Here is a 23,124-nt window from a genome sequence, read left to right on the forward strand (position 1 = left end):
AAATTACCGGTCAGCATAAGAACACCCTGGATCAAACCTATCTCGTCCGGCATCTTGCTCTGACCGGTGGCCAAATCTGATGTCCCCAAGCACAACATTGCCCTCCCACTGCAAGCGAATGAGGCAACGACAAGGCTTTCAAGTTTGTTTGCGACACGTTAACAGCGAAGGAAGTGGGAGGAGGAGGAAAGCAACTGAGGAGAGGCTGGGTACGTCTCCCCTTTCCTTTGAGGGGGTTTCCGCTTCACGTTAGCTGGCTAAAGCTGAACCACGGCAGCCAGAAGTCAACACTATTAGGCCCGGGGCGATTTAGTCTAAGGGAACAACAAATTGCGTGGCAGTTATGCCAATCTTAATCAACTGTGTATCGTGCTATATGTACACTGTGTGTGAATACAGTGGTACCTCGGGTTACATATGCTTCAGGTTACGTACGCTTCAGGTTACGTACACTTCAGGTTACACACTCCGCTAACCCAGAAATATTACCTTGGGTTAAGAACTTTGCTTCAGGATGAGAACAGAAATCGTCCTCCGCCGGTGCGGCGGCAGCAGGAGGCCCCATTAGCTAAAGTGGTGCTTCAGGTTAAGAACAGTTTCAGGTTAAGAACAGACCTCCGGAATGAATTAAGTACTTAACCCGAGGTACCACTGTAATGAATTGAACCTGCTGCCTATATTTTGGGACCCTCCGTGGGGGTGTGGCTTTCTATCCACGGGGCGTGGCTTTCCTTGTGGGCGTGGCTATCCTCACGTGTGCAATTAGAGGCGCTCCTTGGGGGTGTGGCTATTCCTGGGGGGCAGCCACGACTATGGCACTCTCCTTGGGACCAGGGATATGGGGGGCAATTCACAATTTACCACTACACCCTTGGGGAAGACCACAGGCAGGGTGTGGGTTAAGGAATCGACCCTGGGGATTAACGGCAGGCATGAGGCCAGGAGATTGTGTTTATCTTTCTTGGTTTTGAGGCATCAATCTGGAGGGAGGTGGGACAAAGCTTTCCTCGTGGATACACCTCCTCACTCAGCTTGAGAGAGATGAGGAATGTGCCAGTTTCATGTGAAGACGACCCATCAGTTCTTTTCCTTGCTCACTGTCCGGTCTGTGAAGCACCCACCCTCCTCCTGCGGCTGGGGGTCCGACGAGACTGCGCCGCAAACACGGTCCGCAACCCCGCCGGGTACGCCACCACCTGAGAAGCTCCTCGCAGCTGTTCGTTTTCCCCCATTTCACGCCGGATCTCTGTCAGCGTCTGGACGGGGGCTTCAAGCAGGCGCTGGAAGAAGCTCTTACGCCCCACCGGCCGTTCCTGGCAAAAGAAAGTGACCGCCGTACCCCGGTCAGATTTCATCTCCCGCGAGAACCCATCCGAGGTGCCGTCAAAGCAGCGGCCAATGGCGATTTCCTTGGCCAGGCGCGGGTTCTGGTCGGTCACGGTGTAGATGCCGTAGTTGTGCCCCAGTGGGTCCACGGGAGCCAGCATGGCGAAGGCCGAGGTGTCGTTGTTTTCCACGACAGGTGGGTGGCGGCCGAGGTACTCCCTCAGGTAGCTGTTGACCGCCGTACGACGGCAGCTCCCCTGCGGGATGACGGACACCAAAGTCCTGTCGACAAGTCCCTGGTCAAACAGCATTCCGCTGCACTTGAACTCGACACAAGCAGCTGATGTGTTATACGTCTCGAGGTCCCGGACGCTCTGAGAGTCCCGCAGGCCGTAAAGTTGCCCCCGAGTCCTAGGGTGGCTGCCTCCCACGTTTCGAGACCGGACCATGTATTGTTGAGGCCCGTTGATCTTCACCTTGATGAAGCAAGCCCGGAACTCTTGAGGGTTGGGCCACCAGGAGAGGTAATCTCCGGTCCACGACGTCAAATCGCTCTCCTTGAATGGCACCACGTTGTATTCATACTTGTCCACTTCCACCCGGTAGAAGCGGAAGTGGTTGGCTGTGACGGGCGCCTGGTCGCAATCCCTCAGGCTCCGGTATGGGTAGATGGGACCGTTGGTCTCGTCAATGTTGTTCTGGTTGGGCTTGGCGAGGTTGATCTTGAAGGCCGTCTTCTTGAGGGCTGGGTCGTCGTGGTCGGATCGCCGGTAGCCCAGCTTGTTGAGGTACGGCTGAGAAACGCCCACGGCGCGAGGGTCGAGCTTCGGGCTGGACGCCACAGCCTCCAGCTCCTCCCCGCCCATCGTGGCAGTGACGTAGGCTGTGTAGGCATCGGCCTGCTGGCCGTCGCAGAAGGCAGGAAGGCACGCACCGTTGCGACCTGTCACCACACTGTCAAAGCGGCCCCAGGCCTGAGGGTTGGACGGAAAGCCAGGCCGGGGCTCGAGGTTCACTAGAGTGACCACCACTCCTTCCAGTTGTTCGTTGGGGTTGAGCTTTTCGTTGATGTAGGCTCGGACCTTGACAAAGCAGCGGCGATTCTCTGGCACGTCCAGGTTGAACAGCCGCCTCTCACGGATTTCCAGGTTGCCAATCAGGAAGGCCCTCTCCTCGCGTTTGCGGCGCCCTGCCGCGGCCCGCTTAAAGGAGGCCTCCTCTTCCCACAGGCCTGTCACGGGGTTGAGGGACCAGAGCTTCATTTTCTGGAGGTGCCCCGGCATCTTGATGAGCTCGGCATCCATCTTGACCTCCACGCTCCTGGCCTCTAATCCCTGGTTGCTGCCCTCTTCCCAGAAGTCCATGGAAAACATGCCGTAAGTCCGGAGAGGGGAGAGGTCACCGTCGGCGTTGATGAAATTCAAGTCGCTGGAGGCGGCGTTCACGGTGGCAAAGTCCCGTGGATCCACGAAGGTGACGCTGGCCCGTACGGTCCCGTTGTACGGTACCCCGTCGGGCCTGAAGAAAGATCCCGAGGGGATGACGATCTCCCCAACAGGATCTTCTCCAGCCACTTCTCCGAGTTGGATGACATTGGTCTCCAAGGCTTGCAAGTCAACCGGCTCCTTCCTCCTTAATAGCTTGACATCCTGGTAGACGGCTCCACCGCGTTGGTCAAATGGGAAGACCTTGACGGCCTCGACAAATTTCTGCATCCGGTCCACAAACTTCACCACCAGCCTCTCCGTGTCCGGTGGAACCTCGATGGTGAAGGTGCCCTTGTAACCGGTGAAGCCGATCTTCTCAGCACCCAGGTAGATCTCACCGAAGCGCAGAGGTTCGCCATCGTCCGCTGCCGAAGCCTTGCCACGGACCAGTACCTTGGGCTGGGTGCACGAGCTGCAGCCGCACTCCGCAACCACCTTGACGGGGAGGACGTACCCAATGCAGCGAATCTCCCGAACTTCCATGCGGCGCGTCCCGCAGCAATGCTTTGTGGCGTCCCGGCACTGCAGTCCATCGGCAAGGCTGCCGGCACACCGGGCATTGGGGCACTGGCCGACGTTGTAGAACTGGGAGCCCGTCTCCTCTTGGAAACACTCGTCGGGGAGTTTGATGAGGTATTCTTCTGGCTCGGCAGTGCAGGCTGGGACGCCTGGGTCTGAAACGATAGAAGAGGACCAAAACAAGAGATCTGTTAGCAGCTGGTAGAGCTGGTCTGTGGCTCAAGAACAGGGCTGGGCGATACCTGGTTTCCAAGCTTGTGATATATCACCAGCTAAACCTCGTGAGGGACGCGGGTGGTGCTGTGGGTTAAACCACAGAGCCTAGGACTTGCCGATCAGAAGGTCGGCGGTTCAAATCCCCGCAATGACGGGGTGAGCTCCTGTTGCTCGGTCCCTGCTCCTGCCAACCTAGCAGTTTGAGAGCACGTCAAAGTGCAAGTAGATAAATAGGTACCACTCCGGCGGGAAGGTAAACGGCGTTTCCGTGCGCTGCTCTGGTTCACCAGAAGCGGCTTAGTCCTGCTGGCCACATGACCCAGAAGCTGTACACCGGCTCCCTTGGCCAATAAAGCGAGATGAGCGCTGCAACCCCAGAGTTGGCCACGACTGGACCTAATGGTCAGGGGTCCCTTTACCTTTACCTAAACATCGTGATATACCGATATACAGTGATTCCTCAGAAATCGAATGTAATCCGTTGCAGAAGGCCGTTCGACTTCCAAGACGTTCGGAAACCAAAGCGTGGCTTCTGATTGGCTGCAGGAAGCTCCTGCAGCCAATCAGGAGCTCCGTCGGACGTTCGGGTTCCAAAGAATCGAGCCTGAACCTCACCCAGCCCGAGTTTTGCCTCGGAGGAGGAAGCTGAGCTCACCTATCACAGCCAACTGGGCCACGGAGGACTTGACAGAGCCGAGGTCATTGCTGGCTTTGCAGTGGTATGAGCCAGCCTGATTTGGCCGCAGGTCCCTCAGCACTAAGCTGCTGTCATATCTGTGCACCTTGCGGTCCAGGAGGGTCCCGTTGTGATACCTGGAGGAAGAGAGGAAATGGAGAAGGGGGAGGTCAGAAGCCGACTGAGCGATAAGGGCTGCAAACCGACAGTGAGCTCCTTTCCCTCTGGCTGGCTGTCAGCTCTTGTGAGCTTGGAAGCTCTCTGATGCTTCCCATATCATAGCTGGCAACTTACAGATTTGAAAATAAGGGACCAGCAGCCTCAAAAATAAGGGTTCAGCAGCCAAAATAAGGGATTTTAGTCAACCAGCAGCCAAACGAAGCCTCTAGCAACCCGGCAAAGGGGATGCAGCAAGGAAAACCACAGTCACCTCTCCGCTGGGAAGCGCTGAGCAAAGGTGAGTCCCCAGGCAACGCGGCCGATTTGATTGGCACAAAGCATGCAAGCTCCACCCCCCAGTCGTTCTTAGACTCCTGATTGGGTGAGCAACGCAGCCAAGCAACACAGTTGGAGCCTCCCTCCTCTGGTCCAGGGGGTCACAAAGAGGCGGACACGACTAAACAACTCAACAACAACAACAACAACAACAACAACAACAATCTTTGTAAGCAGCGCAGAGGCTATTGGAGCTAAGCGGCGTATAAATTGTTTGATATGAGAAAGAGAGAGTGTGTGTTTTTGAAAGGAGCCCCTCTTCCTTCTCCAGCAACGGGCCCCGATCCCAGCAACTCACCAGTAATACTTCATTGGCTCCGGAACACCCTGCGCTCTGCAGCAAAACCGTACGCTTTGTCCAACTGTCCTCACTTTCTCTTCCGGATGAGACACCATGTAAGGTTTTTCTGCCGCGAATGGACGGGGGGGGGGCAAGGGGGGGAAGAGAAGTAGTATAAAATCAGGATAGATAAATCATAAATGACCTGTCTTTTTAAAAAGGTGCTCCTTTGAAGGTGACCCAGAAACTGCAACTAATCCAGAATGTGGCAGCTAGACTGGGGACTGGGAGCGGCCACTGAGACCATAAAACACCAGTCTTGAAAGACCTACATTGGCTCCCAGTACGTTTCCGAGCACAATTCAAAGTGTTGGTGCTGACCTTGAAAGCCCTAAACGGCCCAGTATACCCGAAGGAGCGTCTCCAGCCCCATCGTTCAGCCCAGACACTGAGGGCCTTCTGGCGGTTCCCTCCCTGCAAGAAGCGAGGTTACAGGGAACCAGGCAGAGGGCCTTCTCGGTGGTGGCGACCGCCCTGTGGAACACCCTCCCGCCAGATGTCAAGGAAATAAGCAACTATCTGACTTTTGGAAAACATCTGAAGGCAGCCCTCTTTAGGGAAGCTTTTAACATTTGGTGTTTTATCGTGTTTTTAGTATTCTGTTGGGAGCTGCCCAGAGCAGCTGGGGAAACCCGGCCGGATTGGCGGGGTATAAATAATAAATTATAATAATATTATTGTGATAATAATCACACAGTATTTCCAACGAGGCCCCATTGCAGATTTCTTAGGAAGCTTTTACTGTTTGACGTTTTATCGTGTTTTTAATATTCTGTTGGGAGCCGCCTAGAGTAACTGGGGAAACCAGATAGGAAGGGTATAAATAAATAATTATTATTATTACTATTACTATTACCAACTGTATTACCTGGGTTATGAAGGCGCCCAAAAGACGTTAAAGCAAAGATTATGCGCTAATGCACACAGTGACTTGCGATCTTGCACACAGTCTGCAGTCCGCTGGCAGTAGGAGTACAATATGGGCATGTCTTTAAGTTAACACCTTCCATTAAAAACCTGACAGTACCAAACTATCGAAGGCTTTTCACCAAAGCCAGACTAAACGTCTCTCCTTCTGCAGTGTTGAGAGGAGTTCCCTGCCAGGACAGACTTTGCTCGTGTGCTCAAGACATCGACTCCATAAAACATATTTTGCTGCACTGTGCAAAATATGAGCAAGCCAGGGCTGAACTGATATTCCCCTTGCTGGTACCTTTCCCGGGAAAATCAGAGGCTCGCTATGTCAGGTTCCTATTGGAAGACCGGACAAATGCTAGAACATTGGCAGTGGCAAAGTTTTTATCGGTGGTTGCAAGAACCAATAATCCCTATATTCTGAACAAAATGCTTGTTTAACCCGGAGGTAAGGTAAAGGTAAAGAGACCATTAGGTCCAGTTGCGGACGACTCTGGGGGTTGCGGCGCTCATCTCGCTTTACTGGCTGAGGGAGCCGGCGTCCTGCAGGATGAAGCCGCTTCTGGCGAACCAGAGCAGCGCACGGAAACGCCGTTTACCTTCCCACTGCATTGGTACCAATTTATCTACTTGCACTTTGACGTGCTTTTGAACTGCTAGGTGAGCAGAAGCAGGGACCGAGCAACGGGAGCTCACTCCGTTGCGGGGATTCGAACCGCCGACCTTCTGATCAGCAAGTCCTAGGCTCTGTGGTTTAAACCACAGCGCCACCCACGTCCCTAACCTGGAGGTAGACTGTTGGAATTGTGCATTGCTTTGCAACGATTTGTTGGGTCTCTGGACCGTAATAAAGAATGATGATGATTATCTCAATGCAGCTAAAGAATCGGAGTCTGCCTTGTTACCTAGTCGATGGAGGACTAGGTCTACCACAGATGTCCGAGAGCTGTTGGTGATCGCCGGGCTGCTGCTTTGGGCAAACCTCTCGAGCTTTGCGCTGACGTTGACCCCACTCCCAGCACAGATGCCTCGGACGGTGAACTGGCCGCGCCGGTTGCTCTTGGCCAGCAGGGCCAGGGGCCGTTCCTGGAGAAAGATCTGGGCACCGGCGAGGGCCACTCCCTTCGCGCTCCGTACGGTGCCCAGGACGGTGTGGTTGGGGCAGGTGCAACTGGTACAGTCCTTTCTGGGGACGCCCACATCACAGCTGAGCTGGCAAGCTGGAAACACAGAGCCACAGAATTGTAGAGTTAGGAGGGACCACGTGTGGGGTGCCTCAGGGTTCTGTCCTCTCCCCCATGCTTTTCAACATCTACATGCAACTGCATGTTGATGGAAGGAGGCAAGTGATGGCGGAAGGAAGGAAGGAAGGAAGGAAGGAAGGAAGGAAGGAAGGAAGGAAGGAAGGAAGGAAGGAAGGAAATAAGTGATGGAAGGAGGTAAGTGATGGCAAAAGTAAGTAAATAAGTGATGGATGGAAGGAGGGAGGGAAGTGATCGCAGAAGAAAGAAAGAAAGAAAGAAAGAAAGAAAGAAAGAAAGAAAGAAAATAAGTGATGGAAGGAGGCAAGTGATGGCAGAAGGAAGGAAGGAAGGAAGGAAGGAAGGAAGGAAGGAAGGAAGGAAGAATAAGTAATGGAAGGAGGCAAGTGATGGCAAAAGTAAGTAAACAAGTGATGTACGGAAGGAGGCAAGTGATGGCAGAAGAAAGTAAGTGATGGTGGATGGCAGGAGGCCAGTCACCAAAGATCTGAAGGAAGTGATGGTGTATGTAATGTCATTAGGTAAGTGATGGTTGAAGAAATGGAGGGGGATGACGGGTGGGTGGAAGGGAGGGAGGGAGGGAGGGAGGGAAAAGCAGAGGGAGAGGATAAGGGCAGGTGCTAGCATGGGGATACCTGGGCAGGTGCAGAGAAACTTTGCCAGAGGAGTAGAGAGAGAGGTTTTGGTACCTGGACAGGGTGCCAGCGAACATTTCTGCACCTCCGAGGGACGGCCGGGGCAGCGGACGAGCTTGGACTTTGGGCAGCTCCGCCGACGGACCCTCTTCCCTCCGCCGCCGCAGGTCTTTGAGCAGGGGCTCCAGGCCCCCCAGCTGCTCCAATGGGGCTCTGTGGGGGCGGAAGACGCAGGATTAGAACCCGCTTCCGCACAAAAAAAGAAGCGCGCTAAAGGGGATTTTATTGAGGGTGAAAGAGGAGAGCGCAAAATATGGTCTGAAGCTCAACATTAAAAAAACGAAGATCATGGCCACTGGTCCCATCACCTCCTGGCAAATAGAAGGGGAAGAAATGGAGGCAGTGAGAGATTTTACTTTCTTGGGCTCCATGATCTCTGCAGATGGTGACAGCAGCCACAAAATTAAAAGACGCCTGCTTCTTGGGAGAAAAGCAATGAGAAACCTAGACAGCATCTTAAAAAGCAGAGACATCACCTTGCCAACAAAGGTCCGTATAGTTAAAGCTCTGGTTTTCCCAGCAGTGATGTATGGAAGTGAGAGCTGGACCATCAAGAAGGCTGATTGCCAAAGAATGGATGCTTTTGAATTCTGGTGCTGGAGGAGACTCTTGAGAGTCCCATGGACTGCAAGAAGATCCAACCTCTCCATTCGGAAGGAAATCAGCCCTGAGTGCTCACTGGAAGGACAGATCCTGAAGCTGAGGCTCCAAGACTTTGGCCACCTCATGAGAAGAGAAGACTCCCTGAAAAGACCCTGATGCTGGGAAAGATGGAGGGCGCAAGGAGAAGGGGGCGACAGAGGACGAGATGGTGGGACAGTGTTCTCGAAGCCACCAGCATGAGTTTGACCCAACTGCGGGAGGCAGTGGAAGACAGGAGGGCCTGGCGTGCTCTGGTCCAGGGGGTCACGAAGAGGCGGACACGAATAAACGACTAAACAACAACAAATCCAAGTTTATGCATCAACTACTGGTGCTGAAGAAACTGAAATTGACCAACTCTATGAAGACTTACAACACCTTATAGAAGTTGCACCAAAGAAGGATGTTTTCATCACAGGGGATTGGAATGCTAAAGTAGGGAATCAAGAGATAAAAGGAACAACTGGCAAGTTTGGCCTTGGAGAGCAAAACAGGACTGAACCGCTTCTGGCACATGACGGAAGCCAGAGCGCACGGAAACGCTGTTTACCTTCCCGCCGGAGCGGTACCTATTTATCTACTTGCACTGGTGTGCTTTTGAACTGCTAGGTTGGCAGGAGCAGGGACTGAGCAATGGGCGCTCACCCCGTCATTGCAGGGATTCGAACTGCCGACCTTCTGATCGGCAAGCCCTAGGCTCTGTGGTTTAACCCACAGCACCACCCGTGTCCCTTAGAGCTTGTTTAGCTTATATGTAAATCCGGCACTGGCCAAACTACCCCACCGGGGGCAGGGGAAGTATCATGTATGCAGAGAAGAGGGCGGCAAATCTCTGGCCTGCGGTCAGAATCAGGCCCAAACCTTTGGTCCAGGTCCCTGCCAATCGCCCGAGACATCAGCTGGTTTTACTGGGGTTTATTTAGCTGATATTGAAGTGGGTCAGACTGGATGACCCCTCCAGGACGGAGGACCCCCTTCAAGCTTTTAAACTCCTGCTCTCCTGCCACGGCACAGGGCACGGACCCGTCTCGCGCCTCTGCTATTTCCATCGCGAAACCTCGGGGGAAAACATTCGGCTGCCGTTTTGGAAGAGCTTGAGAGGGAAGAATTGCAGAGGGTTTGCCAGCCCTCAGCGAAAAACCGAGAGAAAAAGAGTATTTGTAGAGTCTGCCCTCCTTTTTCCAGGCAAAACAAGGAAAAAGAGGAGATCGGATGACTCTCCCGTCTCAGCAAGAATGTTCAAAGCACGACTGAAAAAGTACTTGGCATCTCGTGTCGGCGGGAGTGAGGTTCATTAAAAAAATAACTCTTGTCTATAAAAAACAACAACAGGCCCTTTTGGAGACCAACTACAGCATTCCTGAAATTTTTCTTCGGTGATGGGCTGACCCCATTGGGAAGAGGGGGACGGACAGACCTGTGTCTCCGTTTCCCAAACAATTGCCTCGCCTGTTCCTTGGGCTTTTGCAAATTCCAAAAGGAGGTGCAGAACATCTGAGTGTCCCCATTTCCCCGGATTGACATAAGCCGTCCCGGTTTCTGACTTGGTCCCAATTTTCCTTAGGATGCCCCTATTTTCACAGGAGAAACAGTGGATGGGATGGAATAGGACGTCCCTATTTTCAGGGGAGAAACATTGGAGGGGGTGGAATAGGACGTCCCTATTTTCAGGGGAGAAACGTTGGAGGGGATGGAATAGGACGTCCCTATTTTCAGGGGAGAAACGTTGGAGGGGATGGAATAGGACGTCCCTATTTTCAGGGGAGAAACGTTGGAGGGGATGGAATAGGACGTCCCTATTTTCAGGGGAGAAACGTTGGAGAGGGTGGAATAGGACGTCCCTATTTTCAGGGGAGAAACGTTGGAGGGGATGGAATAGGACGTCCCTATTTTCAGGGGAGAAACGTTGGAGAGGGTGGAATAGGACGTCCCTATTTTCAGGAGAGAAACGTTGGAGAGGGTGGAATAGGACGTCCCTATTTTCAGGGGAGAAACGTTGGAGAGGGTGGAATAGGACGTCCCTATTTTCAGGGGAGAAACGTTGGAGAGGGTGGAATAGGACGTCCCTATTTTCAGGGGAGAAACGTTGGAGAGGGTGGAATAGGACGTCCCTATTTTCACAGGAGAAACATTGGAGGGGATGGAATAGGACGTCCCTATTTTCAGGGGAGAAACGTTGGAGGGGATGGAATAGGACGTCCCTATTTTCAGGGGAGAAACGTTGGAGGGGATGGAATAGGACGTCCCTATTTTCACAGGAGAAATGTTGGAGGGGATGGAATAGGACGTCCCTATTTTCAGGGGAGAAACGTTGGAGGGGATGGAATAGGATGTCCCTATTTTCACAGGAGAAACATTGGAGGGGATGGAATAGGACGTCCCTATTTTCAGGGGAGAAACGTTGGAGGGGATGGAATAGGATGTCCCTATTTTCATGGGAGAAACGTTGGAGGGGATGGAATAGGATGTCCCTATTTTCAGGGGAGAAACATTGGAGGGGATGGAATAGGATGTCCCTATTTTCAGGGGAGAAACATTGGAGGGGATGGAATAGGACGTCCCTATTTTCAGGGGAGAAACGTTGGAGGGGATGGAATAGGATGTCCCTATTTTCAGGGGAGAAACGTTGGAGGGGATGGAATAGGACGTCCCTCTTTTTACGGGAGAAACGTTGGAGGGGATGGAATGGGACGTCCCTATTTTCACGGGAGAAACGTTGGAGGGGATGGAATAGGACGTCCCTATTTTCACGGGAGAAACGTTGGAGGAGATGGAATAGGACGTCCCTATTTTCACGGGAGAAACGTTGGAGGGGATGGAATAGGACGTCCCTGTTCTCACAGGAGAAACGTTGGAGGGTATAGGATGCCCCTATTTTCATTGGAGAAATGTTGGAGGGTGTGGTGGATAGGCAAGGGCCGAAGGCAAGGAGTTAAGGGAATGAAGCATGGGGCAGGAGCCTTGCTGCTTTGGGTGCAGAACCCCCATAACAAACGCAGCCCTGCCCAGCGGTACCCAACCCCAGGATTCGCACTCGTTACCTCGGCAAGGTTCGTTGCTGCACGCCCGACGTTCAGCAGATTTCCCTGGGCACTTGGTCAGTCTCCTCAGGGCTGGTGCAGAGCTGTTCAAACAGCTCCGGTGTCTGGTTTGGACGCCGTTCGTGCCGCAAGCCGTCCGTGAACAGGAGCTCCAAGAAGACCACACTGACCACACCAACCAGTCCGTGGGATCTTTCGAAGCGATGTGAAGCCAGGAGGGGAGAGAAGAAGGCAGAAAGGATATTTAGCGTGGGGAAAACATCTTTAAAATGCAATTGCTTTTTTAAAATATGGAGTTGGGAATCCTAAATACAGCCCAGGTCTCTCTATCCGGCTGCTGGAACTCTTCCAAGGCAAAAAAACCCTTCTTGAAGTCTCAAGTTGGAGGGTTTGAATCCCCAGGTAGTGTGTTTAATTTTTATTTTTTGTTACGAAGAAACTGAGCACAAAGTCTGCAAGCGTCAGCCCTGAGGGATCCAGCTGCAAATTATGGCATGCATTTTCTGGAGAAGTCGGACAATCTCTGAGCATCCCTATTTTCCAGGATTTACAGAAGCTTTCCCAGTTTCTGATGCGATCCCGGAATTTTGACCCCACTTTCCCTTGGGACGTCCCTATTTTCAGGGGAGAAACATTGGAGGGGATGGAATAGGAAGTCCCTATCTTCAGGGGAGAAACGTTGGAGGGAATGGAATAGGACATCCCTATTTTCAGGGGAGAAACGTTGGAGGGGATGGAATAGGACGTCCCTATTTCCAGGGGAGAAACGTTGGAGGGGATGGAATAGGACGTCCCTATTTTCACAGGAGAAGCGTTGGAGGGAATGGAATAGGACGTCCCTATTTTCAGGGGACAAACGTCGGAGGGGATGGAATAGGACGTCCCTATTTTCACAGGAGAAGCGTTGGAGGGGATGGAATAGGACGTCCGTATTTTCAGGGGAGAAACGTTGGAGGGGATGGAATAGGACGTCCCTATTTTCAGGGGAGAAACGTTGGAGGGGATGGAATAGGACGTCCCTATTTTCACAGGAGAAGCGTTGGAGGGGATGGAATAGGACGTCCCTTATTTCAGGGGAGAACTGTTGGAGGGGATGGAAAAGGACGTCCCTATTTTCAGGGGAGAAACGTTGGAGGGGATGGAATAGGACGTCCCTTATTTCAGGGGAGAAACGTTGGAGGGGATGGAATAGGACGTCCCTATTTTCAGGGGAGAAACGTTGGAGGGGATGGAATAGGACGTCCCTATTTTCAGGGGAGAAACGTTGGAGGGGATGGAATAGGACGTCCCTATTTTCAGGGGAGAAACGTTGGAGGGGATGGAAAAGGACGTCCCTATTTTCAGGGGAGAAACGTTGGAGGGGATGGAATAGGACGTCCCTATTTCCACGGGAGAAACGTTGGAGGGGATGGAATAGGACGTCCCTATTTTCAGGGGAGAAACGTTGGAGGGGATGCAATAGGACGTCCCTATTTCCACGGGAGAAACGTTGGAGGGGATGGAATAGGACGTCCCTATTTCCACGGGAGAAACGTTGGAGGGGATGGTGTCTGCCCTTCCCTCCTCCCTCTCCCAATTAACCTCCGTCGCCAGGGCTCAGTGAAAGGCGGGAGAATAAGACCTGGTCTGGTCTCCCGAGGAGCCTGGTGATGCCATTAACCACGACACATTCCTTCTGTCGCCAGGATGTCACTGTGATTGACAGGTGAGCGGTCCTGCCTGCAAGGGGCGGCCACCTTAGCGCTCTCACCTGGGGGGCAGAGGAACCGGATGTGGTAGTTGGAGCACGTCTTGCCCTCGGGCTGCTCCTGGTTGTGGCACCGGAAACCTTCTTGGGGGCTGGAGTGAACCACCTCTCCAACTTCTTCCGGCAGCTCCCATTCGGTGGTCCGGGCCTGGATGGCGGTGGGCTGGGCACAGACGCGATCCGGGTAATAGAAGCGGATGGCTTCCAGGGTCTCAAAATCGCCTTCGCCTCCCGGGTGGTCCACGTTGAACCATGAGGTCCACTCCCCTGCAAAGGAGAGCTGGGGTTTAGCAGAGGCCGGTGCCCCCATGGTTTACAGATGGTATATTACACCCGTAAAGTTAGCAAAAATGTACAAAACATGTAATAAGTGCTGGAAATGTAAAGAAAAAGAAGGATCATTTTTTCATACGTGGTGGGAATGTAAGAAGGTAAAGGGTTTCTGGGAAATGATATATAATGAGTTGAAAATGATGCTTAAATACACGTTTGTAAAAAAACCAGAAGCCCTTTTGTTAGGAATAACAGGAAGAGAGATAAATAGAAGTGATTATAAACTTTTTCAGTATGCAGTAACAGCGGCAAGAATATGAATGGCCCAAAAATGGAAACAAGAGGAACTACTGACCTTGAATGAGTGGAGAATGAAACTTACGGACTATGCAGAACTGGATAAAATGACTGGAAAAATCAGATACCAGAAAGATCACAAATTCATCGAGGACTGGGGAAAGTTCACGGATTATCTGAAAACTATATGTGACGAAGAGACAACGCTAGTGGGTTTTAAGGAGGCTTTGTGATAGTACAAGGTATATTGTAAAAAAGAAAGAGAGATGGAAGGTTAATATTAAATTGGCAATATCATATAGAAAATGCGTGAAGATAAGAAAAATGGATGATTGAGGGAGGAGCTGGTGGAAGCTCAAAAAGTAGCAAATTTGTAAACATGGTTGTATGGATTTATTTGTAAAGGAAAAATTTAATAAAAATTTTGTTGCTGTTTAGTCGTTTAGTCGTGTCCGACTCTTGGTGACCCCATGGACCAGAGCACGCCAGGCACCTCTGTCCTCCACTGTCTCCCCCAGTTTGGTCAGACTCATGCTGGTAGCTCCGAGAACACTGTCCCACCATCTCCTCCTCCGTCGTCCCCTTCTCCTTGTGCCCTCCATCTTTCCCAACATCAGGGTCTTTTCCAGGGAGTCTTTTCTACTCCTGAGGTGGCCAAAGTCTTGGAGCCTCAGCTTCAGGATCTGTCCTTCCAGTGAGCACTCAGGGCTGATTTCCTTCCGAATGGAGAGGTTGGATCTTCTTCCAGTCCATGGGACTCTCAAGAGTCTCCTCCAGCACCAGAATTCAAAAGCATCCATTCTTCGGCGATCAGCCTTCTTGATGGTCCAGCTCTCACTTCCATACTTCCATAAAAAATTATATATATATATAAAAGAAGAGGCCGGTGCCCCCACTTCTGAGCTGGGGGGGCCTCCTCCATCTCACACACACACACACACCCCAGCGCCGGATTTATGTACAGTGGTACCTTTGGTTGTGAACGAGATCCGTTCCGGAGGCCCGTTCGCAACGTGACCAGAATGCAACCCATATCCTTTCCCAATCATTTGTTAACTACCGCATTTTTCGCTCCGTAAGACGCACAACTGCTCCTCGGATTTTAATCGCCAAGAAATGGAAAACACAAGAACTACCAACTGTGGAAGAACGGCAGATGAAAGCGATGGAATATACGGAGCTGGCTGACCTTACCGGAAGAATCCGCGACCAAAAAGAAGAGGAATACCAAGAAGAGTGGAAGAAATTTAAGGGCTATTTGAATAAATACTGCGATATTAAAAATTAGTAATTACTTGAAAGTACCAAAATAGGCCTAGGATTATATTAAGAGTTAATTAAATACATAAGATTTAGAACTTTAAGAAATTTTATTTTAATTGGAATATTGTGGGGGTTTTTTTAAAAGAAATGATATTAGAAAACTGCTACATTTTAATTACAAGGAAATTCAGATGGGAGGGTCCATGGGGAAGCCCAAAATATGTTTATGAGGTTAGAAGTTTAAATAATTAATTAATTTGTGTTGTTTAGGTGTTTACCGGTATTTTGTTTCTACTCTCTTTTTTGTTTATATTTGTGATCTTGTCTTTTTTCTTTTTGTCCCTGCCCCCGTTTTTCTTTTGTTGTGAAATGTGTGAAATGTGTTACATCTGTAAGAAACTTAATAATTTTATTTTTTTTAAAGACACACTTTTTCCTTCCTAAAAAGTAAGGGGAAATGTCTGTGCGTCTTATGGAGCGAATGTGTGGTCCCTGGAGTCGAATTCCCCAGGGGGTGTTGAAACAAAGCTGCTGAACAGCTGATCGGCAAGCGATCGGGAGCGAGATAAGGGATGCTAGAGATAAAGGAGGCTGCCTGGGAAGGTAAAAGCCCATGGATCCTCAGGATTTTTACATTGGGTCACTCAAATTCACCCGAAATTCACCACCAGATCACATAGCATGTCCACGGCTACAGCCTGCACCAAAAAAACACGCATCCGCTGTTTCCTGGGGCTTCAATGGTGCAAAAACATGGTTACAAAGCACGGATCCACATGGATCCTCAGGATTTTTGCATTGGGTTACCCCAAATTCACCATCAGATCACATGTCTGTGGCCACAGCATGAAGCACAAAAATCATACATCCACTGTTTGGTTCAGAATATTCCCCCCCCCCCTTGTTTTCCTCCTCTAAAAACTAGGTACGTTGTATGGTCAGGTGCGTCTTACGGAGCGAAAAATACAGTATTTTACAATTCCACCATAGATGATAAAAAGTACTTTCCTTCTCTTTACACTTCCATCACTAATCGGAGCTTTCTCCATACATTTTCGCCATTTTCGCCAACTTCCTAAGTATCTGGGTAGGCTTGTCTAAACTGCAAGGTTTTTAGCAGGCACCGAAAAAGGAGACGTCAATAGGCAGGTAGTTCCGATGTCTAGGTTCTGAGAAATGTGGAACAGGCATCCTGGGGCAACTGTAGCAGTGGAAATTGAGCTGGGAAAGGCATCAGATTAAACCAAATTTAAGGACATGCTGGCGCTGTGGGTTAAACCACAGAGCCTAGGACTTGCCGATCGGAAGGTCGGCGGTTCGAATCCCCGCAATGACGGTGTGAGCTCCCGTTGCTCAGTCCCTGCTCCTGCCCACCTAGCAGTTCGAAAGCACGCCAGCGCAAGTAGATAAAGAGGTACCGCTCCGGTGGGAAGGCAAACGGCGTTTCCGTGCGCTACTCTGGTTCGCCAGAAGCGGCTTAGTCCTGCTGGCCACATGACCCGGAAGCTGTACGCCGGCTCCCTCGACCAGTAAAGCGAGATGAGCGCCGCAACCCCAGAGTCGTCCGCGACTGGACCTAATGGTCAGGGGTCCCTTTACCCCTTTAAGGAGGAATCGGGTGCAACGGCGAGACAGAACAGCCTGTTTGTTTTCTGTGAAATCTTCTCCGGCCTTTCCCCCCAAACCCTCGTAGATAAATCAGTATTTCCAGGACAAAATGACCTACCAACCATTCCCGCGTCAAAACTCGAACGGGCAATCTCTCTCTTCTTCTGATCCTTGGCTGGGCGCGATTCGTTCTTCGCCGGTGGATCTGTTGGAAAATGTGCAATAGCCCGTTCAGAGAGACCTGTGGAACTGCAAGGCTTGCGCCCACAATTATGTATGTTTTCGTCATTCCCGTTTGAGAGTACAGTGATACCTTGGTTCTGAAATGCCTTGGTTCTGAAATGCCTTGGTTCTCAAACGCCTTGGTTCTGAAACGCCTTGGTTTTCAAACACCTTGGTTCTCAAACGCTGAAAACCCAGAAGTTTTGCTGAATTTTCGTATGTGCTGTAAGCCGCCCAGAGTGGCTGGGGAGACCCAGCCAGATGGGTGGGGTATAAATTATTATTATTATTACTATTAACGGTCAGAGAAAATGTTTTCTCCCTCCTGCCTAACATCTGAGTTCGTAGACATCTGTTGAAGCTGTATCTCGGGAATTATTATTATTATTATTATTATTATTATTACCCCACCAATCTGACTGGGATCAAATCAGAAACCAGGACGGCTTCTATAAATCCAGGACTGTCCCTATAAAATCAGGACAGGCTGGGATGGTCTGGGATGGCAGTAAAGAACAGAAGTATATATTAAATTCCTCCCATTTTTTCTGTTTCGCCCCAGGATGTTTTCGACAGCATGTTTTTGGAAAGCTAAAAAAGAAAAGAAAAAAGAGGTGGAATATATATCCTGCACTGAGTCTTTCCTTTTAGCAGATCAACATGATCAGGTGACAGCAGAAACGGCAAGGTTTTTAGCAGGGGCGATTAGAATAAGATCTATTATTTGGTTATAGATGCAAAACACCCCCACCCCAAAATGAGTTTTCTATAGTTTTTTACCTCCATCTTCAGTACGTTTTATTTTGTTGGCTAGTGTCTGATGCAAATATTCTTATCCTCTTCTATATTCCCAGAGGAGATGGAAGGAATAATTCGGAATAATTCCTGCATTGCGCTGGGCATTGACCAGACTCACATCAGAAGGAAATTGCGCCCTTATCGGAACGGAAATGCCGATTTAAACTTTGATTTAAACCAGCCCCCATCTGAAGCTCTCTGCGTGGCTGAGATTTGTGCCGGGAGCAAACACACAAACGGACCCATTTCCCCTCCCTGCAAACTAGAGGGCGTGAGGCTCTTAATCTAAGGGTCGCGGGTTCGAGTTAGCCCCACTTTGGGCAAGAGATCCCTGCTTTGCAGGGGGGTTGGACTAAATGACCCTCGTGCTCCCTTCCAACTATTCTATGATTTAAACCCTTTTTTTAGAAGAGCCGGCTGGGTTGAAGGCTCTCATCGCCACTTCCAGTGGCAAGGAGTTCCGCCGATCCACAAAGTCCTTCCATCAGTCTGTGAGAAGGTTATTGCCCAAGGATTTCATCAGGTGAACTCCCCTGCCCCCTCAGTTTATTCATATTATTATTATTATTATTATTATTATTATTATTATTATTCTGCAGGAGGTTAGAATAAATGACATTTTGGGCCTCTTTTAGCATTTGGGTCTAGCCTGAGTTGGTTAGAGCAATGTTTCTCAGCCATATGGCCCCCACAGGCACCCAGATATTCCACGGGGGCCGCAGGCGAAATTATATAACTATAAAAAATTATCAGTAAAGTTTCTATTTACAAGCAAAATAGCTACCTTTCCGATGGTAGGACGGGGGGGGGGGAGAGGAAACGAGGTCAGAAAGGGGGCCAGGGCCGGGAAAAGGCCGAGAAACACTTGGTTAAGGCACGGTTAATGCCAAGGTGGCAGGTTTGAATCCTGCATGCGACAAAACTCAAAGATGGTATGATGAGGTTTTGTGATAATTCCCTGCCCTTTGCCCTGAGGTCCCGGGGCGGGTTATACAGCAATTAAACACAATGTGTGTGTGTGTGTGTGTGTGTGTGTGTGTGTGTGTGTAATTACATAGATGAAAGATAGATAGATGATAGAGAGACAGAGAAAGAGAGAGAGAGAGAGAGAGAGAGAGAGAGAGAGAGAGAGAGATGATAGATAGATAGATGATAGATAGATAGATGATGATAGATAGATGATGATAGATAGATGATAGATAGATAGATAGATAGATAGATAGATAGATAGATGATAGATAGATAGATAGATAGATAGATAGATAGATGATAGATAGATAGATGATAGATAGATAGATAGATAGATAGATAGATAGATAGATAGATAGATAGATAGATAGATATAGATAGATAGATAGATGATGATAGATAGATGATAGATAGATGATAGATAGATAGATAGATAGATAGATAGATAGATAGATAGATAGATGATAGATAGAGATAGATGATGGAGAGATAGAGATAGAGATAGATAGATAGATAGATAGATAGATCTATTCACACATTTCCCTTAGTATTTTGGTCCCTGGTGTCGGTGAATTTTTGGGTGAATTTTTGTGTGTAGCTGTTGGGGTTTGGAGGAGGGGCACGAAAATTATCTGCCCCCCTTTGTATGGAAATTTTCCTCTCCAAGGTCTGCTTCAAATCCAATCTTTTCTGGATTTGTTTAAGGAAGTTTTTAACGTTTGATATTCTATCGTGCTTTTAATATTCTGTCAGGAGCAGATTATTATTATTATTATTATTATTATTATTAATCCCCCTTGTCAGGTCTTAAGCTTCAGTTTGCTCTGTCTCTTCACAAAGGTGTAACTTTCACCCTCTTGAATCGCACAAAATTCGCACACGACACCCCCCCAAAAAGACACACACAATTTCTACAAGCAATTTTGCACAACGGGGGGGGGGGGGAAATTCCACAAGGAATTTCCCATTATAAGGAGCTGAATCGAACGGTAGCCCTACTCAGAGTAGACCCATCGGAAAGAACAGACACAGCCTGTGGATTTCAACAGGTTGGATTGAATGGGCTGTCACCCAAATGTACAGCCGTTTTCGCAAAAAATATCCGCTTCCCCCTGCCCGAAGGGGTGCACCCCCCAAAAATGACCCCCCAAAAAAGAGGGAATTTCCTAGATCGCATTTCTATTTTTTGGGGGGGTGCCTCATAATATAATTTTGGATCCGGGAGACTAAATACACCCCTTTCTCTTTTATCAGTAAGTAACTTGTATTTATATTTATATAAATGCATATATTTATATAGGGGACGCAGGTGGCACTTTGGGTCAAACCTCAGAGCCTAGGACTTGCCAATCAGATGGTCGGCAGTCAACTTATATTTAATATGGGACCTCTGACTCTGCCATATAAATATGAATAAATCTGTTCCCCATTTGTCAAACCATCCAATTATAGGAATCATCCTGGAATTCAAAGTGGGGCAGATTTGGAGGGACTTTTCGCCTTTGCGGGTCTGAGAACCTGACACGTTTGGCCTCTGCACCTATTTTCTGCCACCTCATTCCTGCTCCGAAAGGGGGTCAGGCTAGATGTCCTCCGGGGTGGCCCTGCAATTCGACGGCCGGAAACTGGAAGAAGAAAAAAAAAGGCGTTTACCTTGAGCCGCCATGCAGCCGAAAAGCACCAAGCAGAGGAAAATCTCCGCCTTCCGGCCCTCCATCTCTCCGGCCTCGGGTTCGAATTCCTCGCAGGCTTTCTTTCTTTCTCCTCCTCCTCCCAGGTTTGGACACACAGGAGACTCAGAGGTCCGGTGTTGTCCCTTCTCGCAGGTCTCTTTGAAACTGGAGCTGCGTTGGAAAAAAGCAAGTCTTTATAGGAGCCCGTTTCTCTCTCTCCTGTTGGCTCAGAGGCCTTTTTGGACAGCGAAGTCTTGACCGAGGGAAATAAGAGAAACGGGGGAATCTGGTCAAGTCGGGCAGAGCTGGAAGATTATCAGCAGAGCTTTCTTTCTTTCTAAAAAAATACACATATTTTATTGTTGTTGGTTTTGGGAAGCCTTCCACAGTAGCCTTTGCTGGTTTAGGCTGCTAAAATTGGACAGGGTTCGGGAAGAATGAGAAGAGGCAGTAAAACCAGAAATGAGCTCATGCGCTCCTCGTTCCAGAGGTTTCATTACAGATGTGTTCTTTTGAAGCCAGCGGTTCGTCGCTGTTTATTACAGACCACTGTTTTTAACACGGGCTGGGTTTTTTTAATGATTCTGTGCAGCCAGCCGTGGAACACCTTCCTAACAAATCTGCTGTCGTCGGAAAGGCTGTGTGATTATTATCACAATAATATTATAATGATTTATTATTTATACTCCGCTGATCCGGCCGGGTTTCCCCGGCCGCTCTGGGCGGCTCCCAACAGAATATTGAAAGCACGATAAAAGGTCAAACGTTAAAAGCTTCCCTGAACAGGGCTGCCTTCAGATGTCTTCTAAAAGTCAGGTAGTTGCTTATTTCCTTGACACCTGATGGGAAGGCGCCACCACCAAGAAGGCCCTCTGCCTGGTTCCCTATAACCTTGCTTCTCACAGGGAGGGAACTGCCAGAAGGCCCTCGGGAGATGGACCCAGGTGTCCGGGCTGGACGATGGAGGTGGAGACGCTCCTTCAGGTCTACTGGGCCATTTAGGGCTTTCAAGGTCAGCACCAACACTTTGAATTGTGCTCAGAAACGTCCCAGGAGCCAATGTAGGTCTTTCAAGACCAGTGTTATGTGGTCTCGGCGGCCGCTCCCAGTCCCCAGTCTAGCTGCCGCATTCTGGATTAATTGCAGTTTCCAGGTCACCTTCAAAGGTAGCCCCACGTAGAGCACATTGCAGTAGTCCAAGCGGGAGATAACCAGAGCATGCACCACTCTGGCCAGACAGTCCGTGGGCAGGGAGGGTCTCATCCTGTGTACCAGGTGGAGCTGCCCTGGACACCGAACTGACCTCCGCCTCCATGGACAGCAGTGAGTCCAATATGACTGTGAGTCCCATATGGTCTCAGCGGCCGCTCCCAGTCCCCAGTCTAGCTGCCGCATTCTGGATTAGTTGTAGTTTCCAGGTCACCTTCAAACACAGCCCCACACATTTATATAGGGTGTTAGGGGAGGGGCAGTACCTCTGGCAGGGGCATGCCGTGTTCCTTCTGGGGTCAATTTCTCCACCTTTGGCCCCCAACCTGCACTCAGCTCTCACCTGCGGCTCCTAGAAGCCGTCAGCATGAGACAGTGGCAACACCTGGGAACGGCTTCGACTGGCCGACTAAACCAGGTGACGGCAGCTAAACCAGGTAAAGGGACCCCTGACCATTAGGTCCAGTTGTGGCCGACTCTGGGGTTGTGGCGTTCATCTCACTTTACTGGCCGAGGGAGCTGGCGTCCAGCTTCTGGGTCATGTGGCCAGCAGGACTAAGCCACTTCTGGCGAACCAGAGCAGCGCACGGAAACGCCGTTTACCTTCCCGCCGGAGTGGTACCTATTGATCTACTTGCACTTTGACGTGCTTTCGAACTGCTAGGTTGGCAGGAGCAGGGACCGAGCAACGGGAGCTCACCCCGTCGTGGGGATTCGAACAGCCGACCTTCTGATCGGCAAGCCCTAGGCTCTGTGGCACAGCGCTTTACAAATCCCAATAAATCAAGAAAATAAAGTTTGGGGTGGCATGTTAAGAGTATAGATACTAGTCTCAAAGGACACAGCATTTTTGTGATTCAAGGGACCAGACAACCTTTGCTTCTTTGTCGTCCGAGACCACAAAGAAAGGAGGCTAAAAGGGCTTTCAAGTTTTGATCCGGCTTCCGGGTCATGTGGCCAGCAGGACTAAGCCGCTTCTGGTGAACCAGAGCAGCGCACGGAAACGCCGTTTACCTATTTATCTACTTGCACTTTGACATGCTTTCGAACTGCTATGTGGGCAGGAGCAGGGAACGAGCAACGGGAGCTCACCCCGTCATTGCGGGGATTCGAACTGCCGACCTTCCGATCGGCAAGTCCTAGGCTCTGTGGTTTAACCCACAGCGGCCCTTTTAGTTTGCCTACCCATGCCTTAAACAGTCACAGTTTCCCCTAGAGATCCCTGGGAACTGTAGTTTTAAGTTATCCCCTGATCCCCAGCTTGGTTTAACAGCCAGCCCCTCTTTCCCAGGGAATTCTGGGAACTGTGGTCCTGACCGGGGACTCTGCCCTACAAAACTGGGGTAGGGTGGGGCTTGCCCCCCAAGCACCCGCCACCTGAGACATTTGTCTCCCGCTGAAAAACAGAGGCAAGCAATTAAGGAAACAAAAAACCTGTATCCAGGAACTCA

The 23,124-nt window shown here is 50.1% G+C and overlaps 1 protein-coding gene across 1 annotated transcript; it reads right to left on the reverse strand.

Moving 5' to 3' along the window:
• Positions 1 to 855: 855 nt before the first annotated feature.
• Positions 856 to 21,018, reverse strand: CILP2 (cartilage intermediate layer protein 2). The gene is made up of 9 exons (XM_081895387.1): positions 20,445 to 21,018; positions 16,921 to 17,007; positions 13,365 to 13,628; positions 11,615 to 11,806; positions 7,926 to 8,084; positions 6,880 to 7,194; positions 5,018 to 5,126; positions 4,204 to 4,361; positions 856 to 3,487 (listed from the first exon to the last, which is right to left on the reverse strand). The coding sequence occupies exons 1-9, from the start codon at positions 20,506 to 20,508 to the stop codon at positions 1,095 to 1,097; spliced, it is 3,741 nt and encodes a 1,246-aa protein (XP_081751513.1). The 5' UTR covers positions 20,509 to 21,018; the 3' UTR covers positions 856 to 1,094.
• Between the last annotated feature and the right edge of the window lie 2,106 nt (positions 21,019 to 23,124).

This window comes from Podarcis melisellensis (genome assembly GCF_964234715.1).
Source record: "Podarcis melisellensis genome assembly, chromosome: 18".
Classification (NCBI taxonomy): Eukaryota; Metazoa; Chordata; class Lepidosauria; order Squamata; family Lacertidae; genus Podarcis; species Podarcis melisellensis.

Excerpts from the sequence above, each read along its gene's own strand:
- CILP2 (XM_081895387.1), bottom strand. The coding sequence starts at position 20,508 with ATGGAGGGCCGGAAGGCGGAGATTTTCCTCTGCTTGGTGCTTTTCGGC. Across the intron at positions 13,629-16,920 it reads TTTTGACGCGGGAATGGTTG|GGGAGTGGACCTCATGGTTC; the intron begins GTAGGTCATTTT and ends TCTCCTTTGCAG. Across the intron at positions 3,488-4,203 it reads GGCCCAGTTGGCTGTGATAG|ACCCAGGCGTCCCAGCCTGC; the intron begins GTGAGCTCAGCT and ends CTATCGTTTCAG.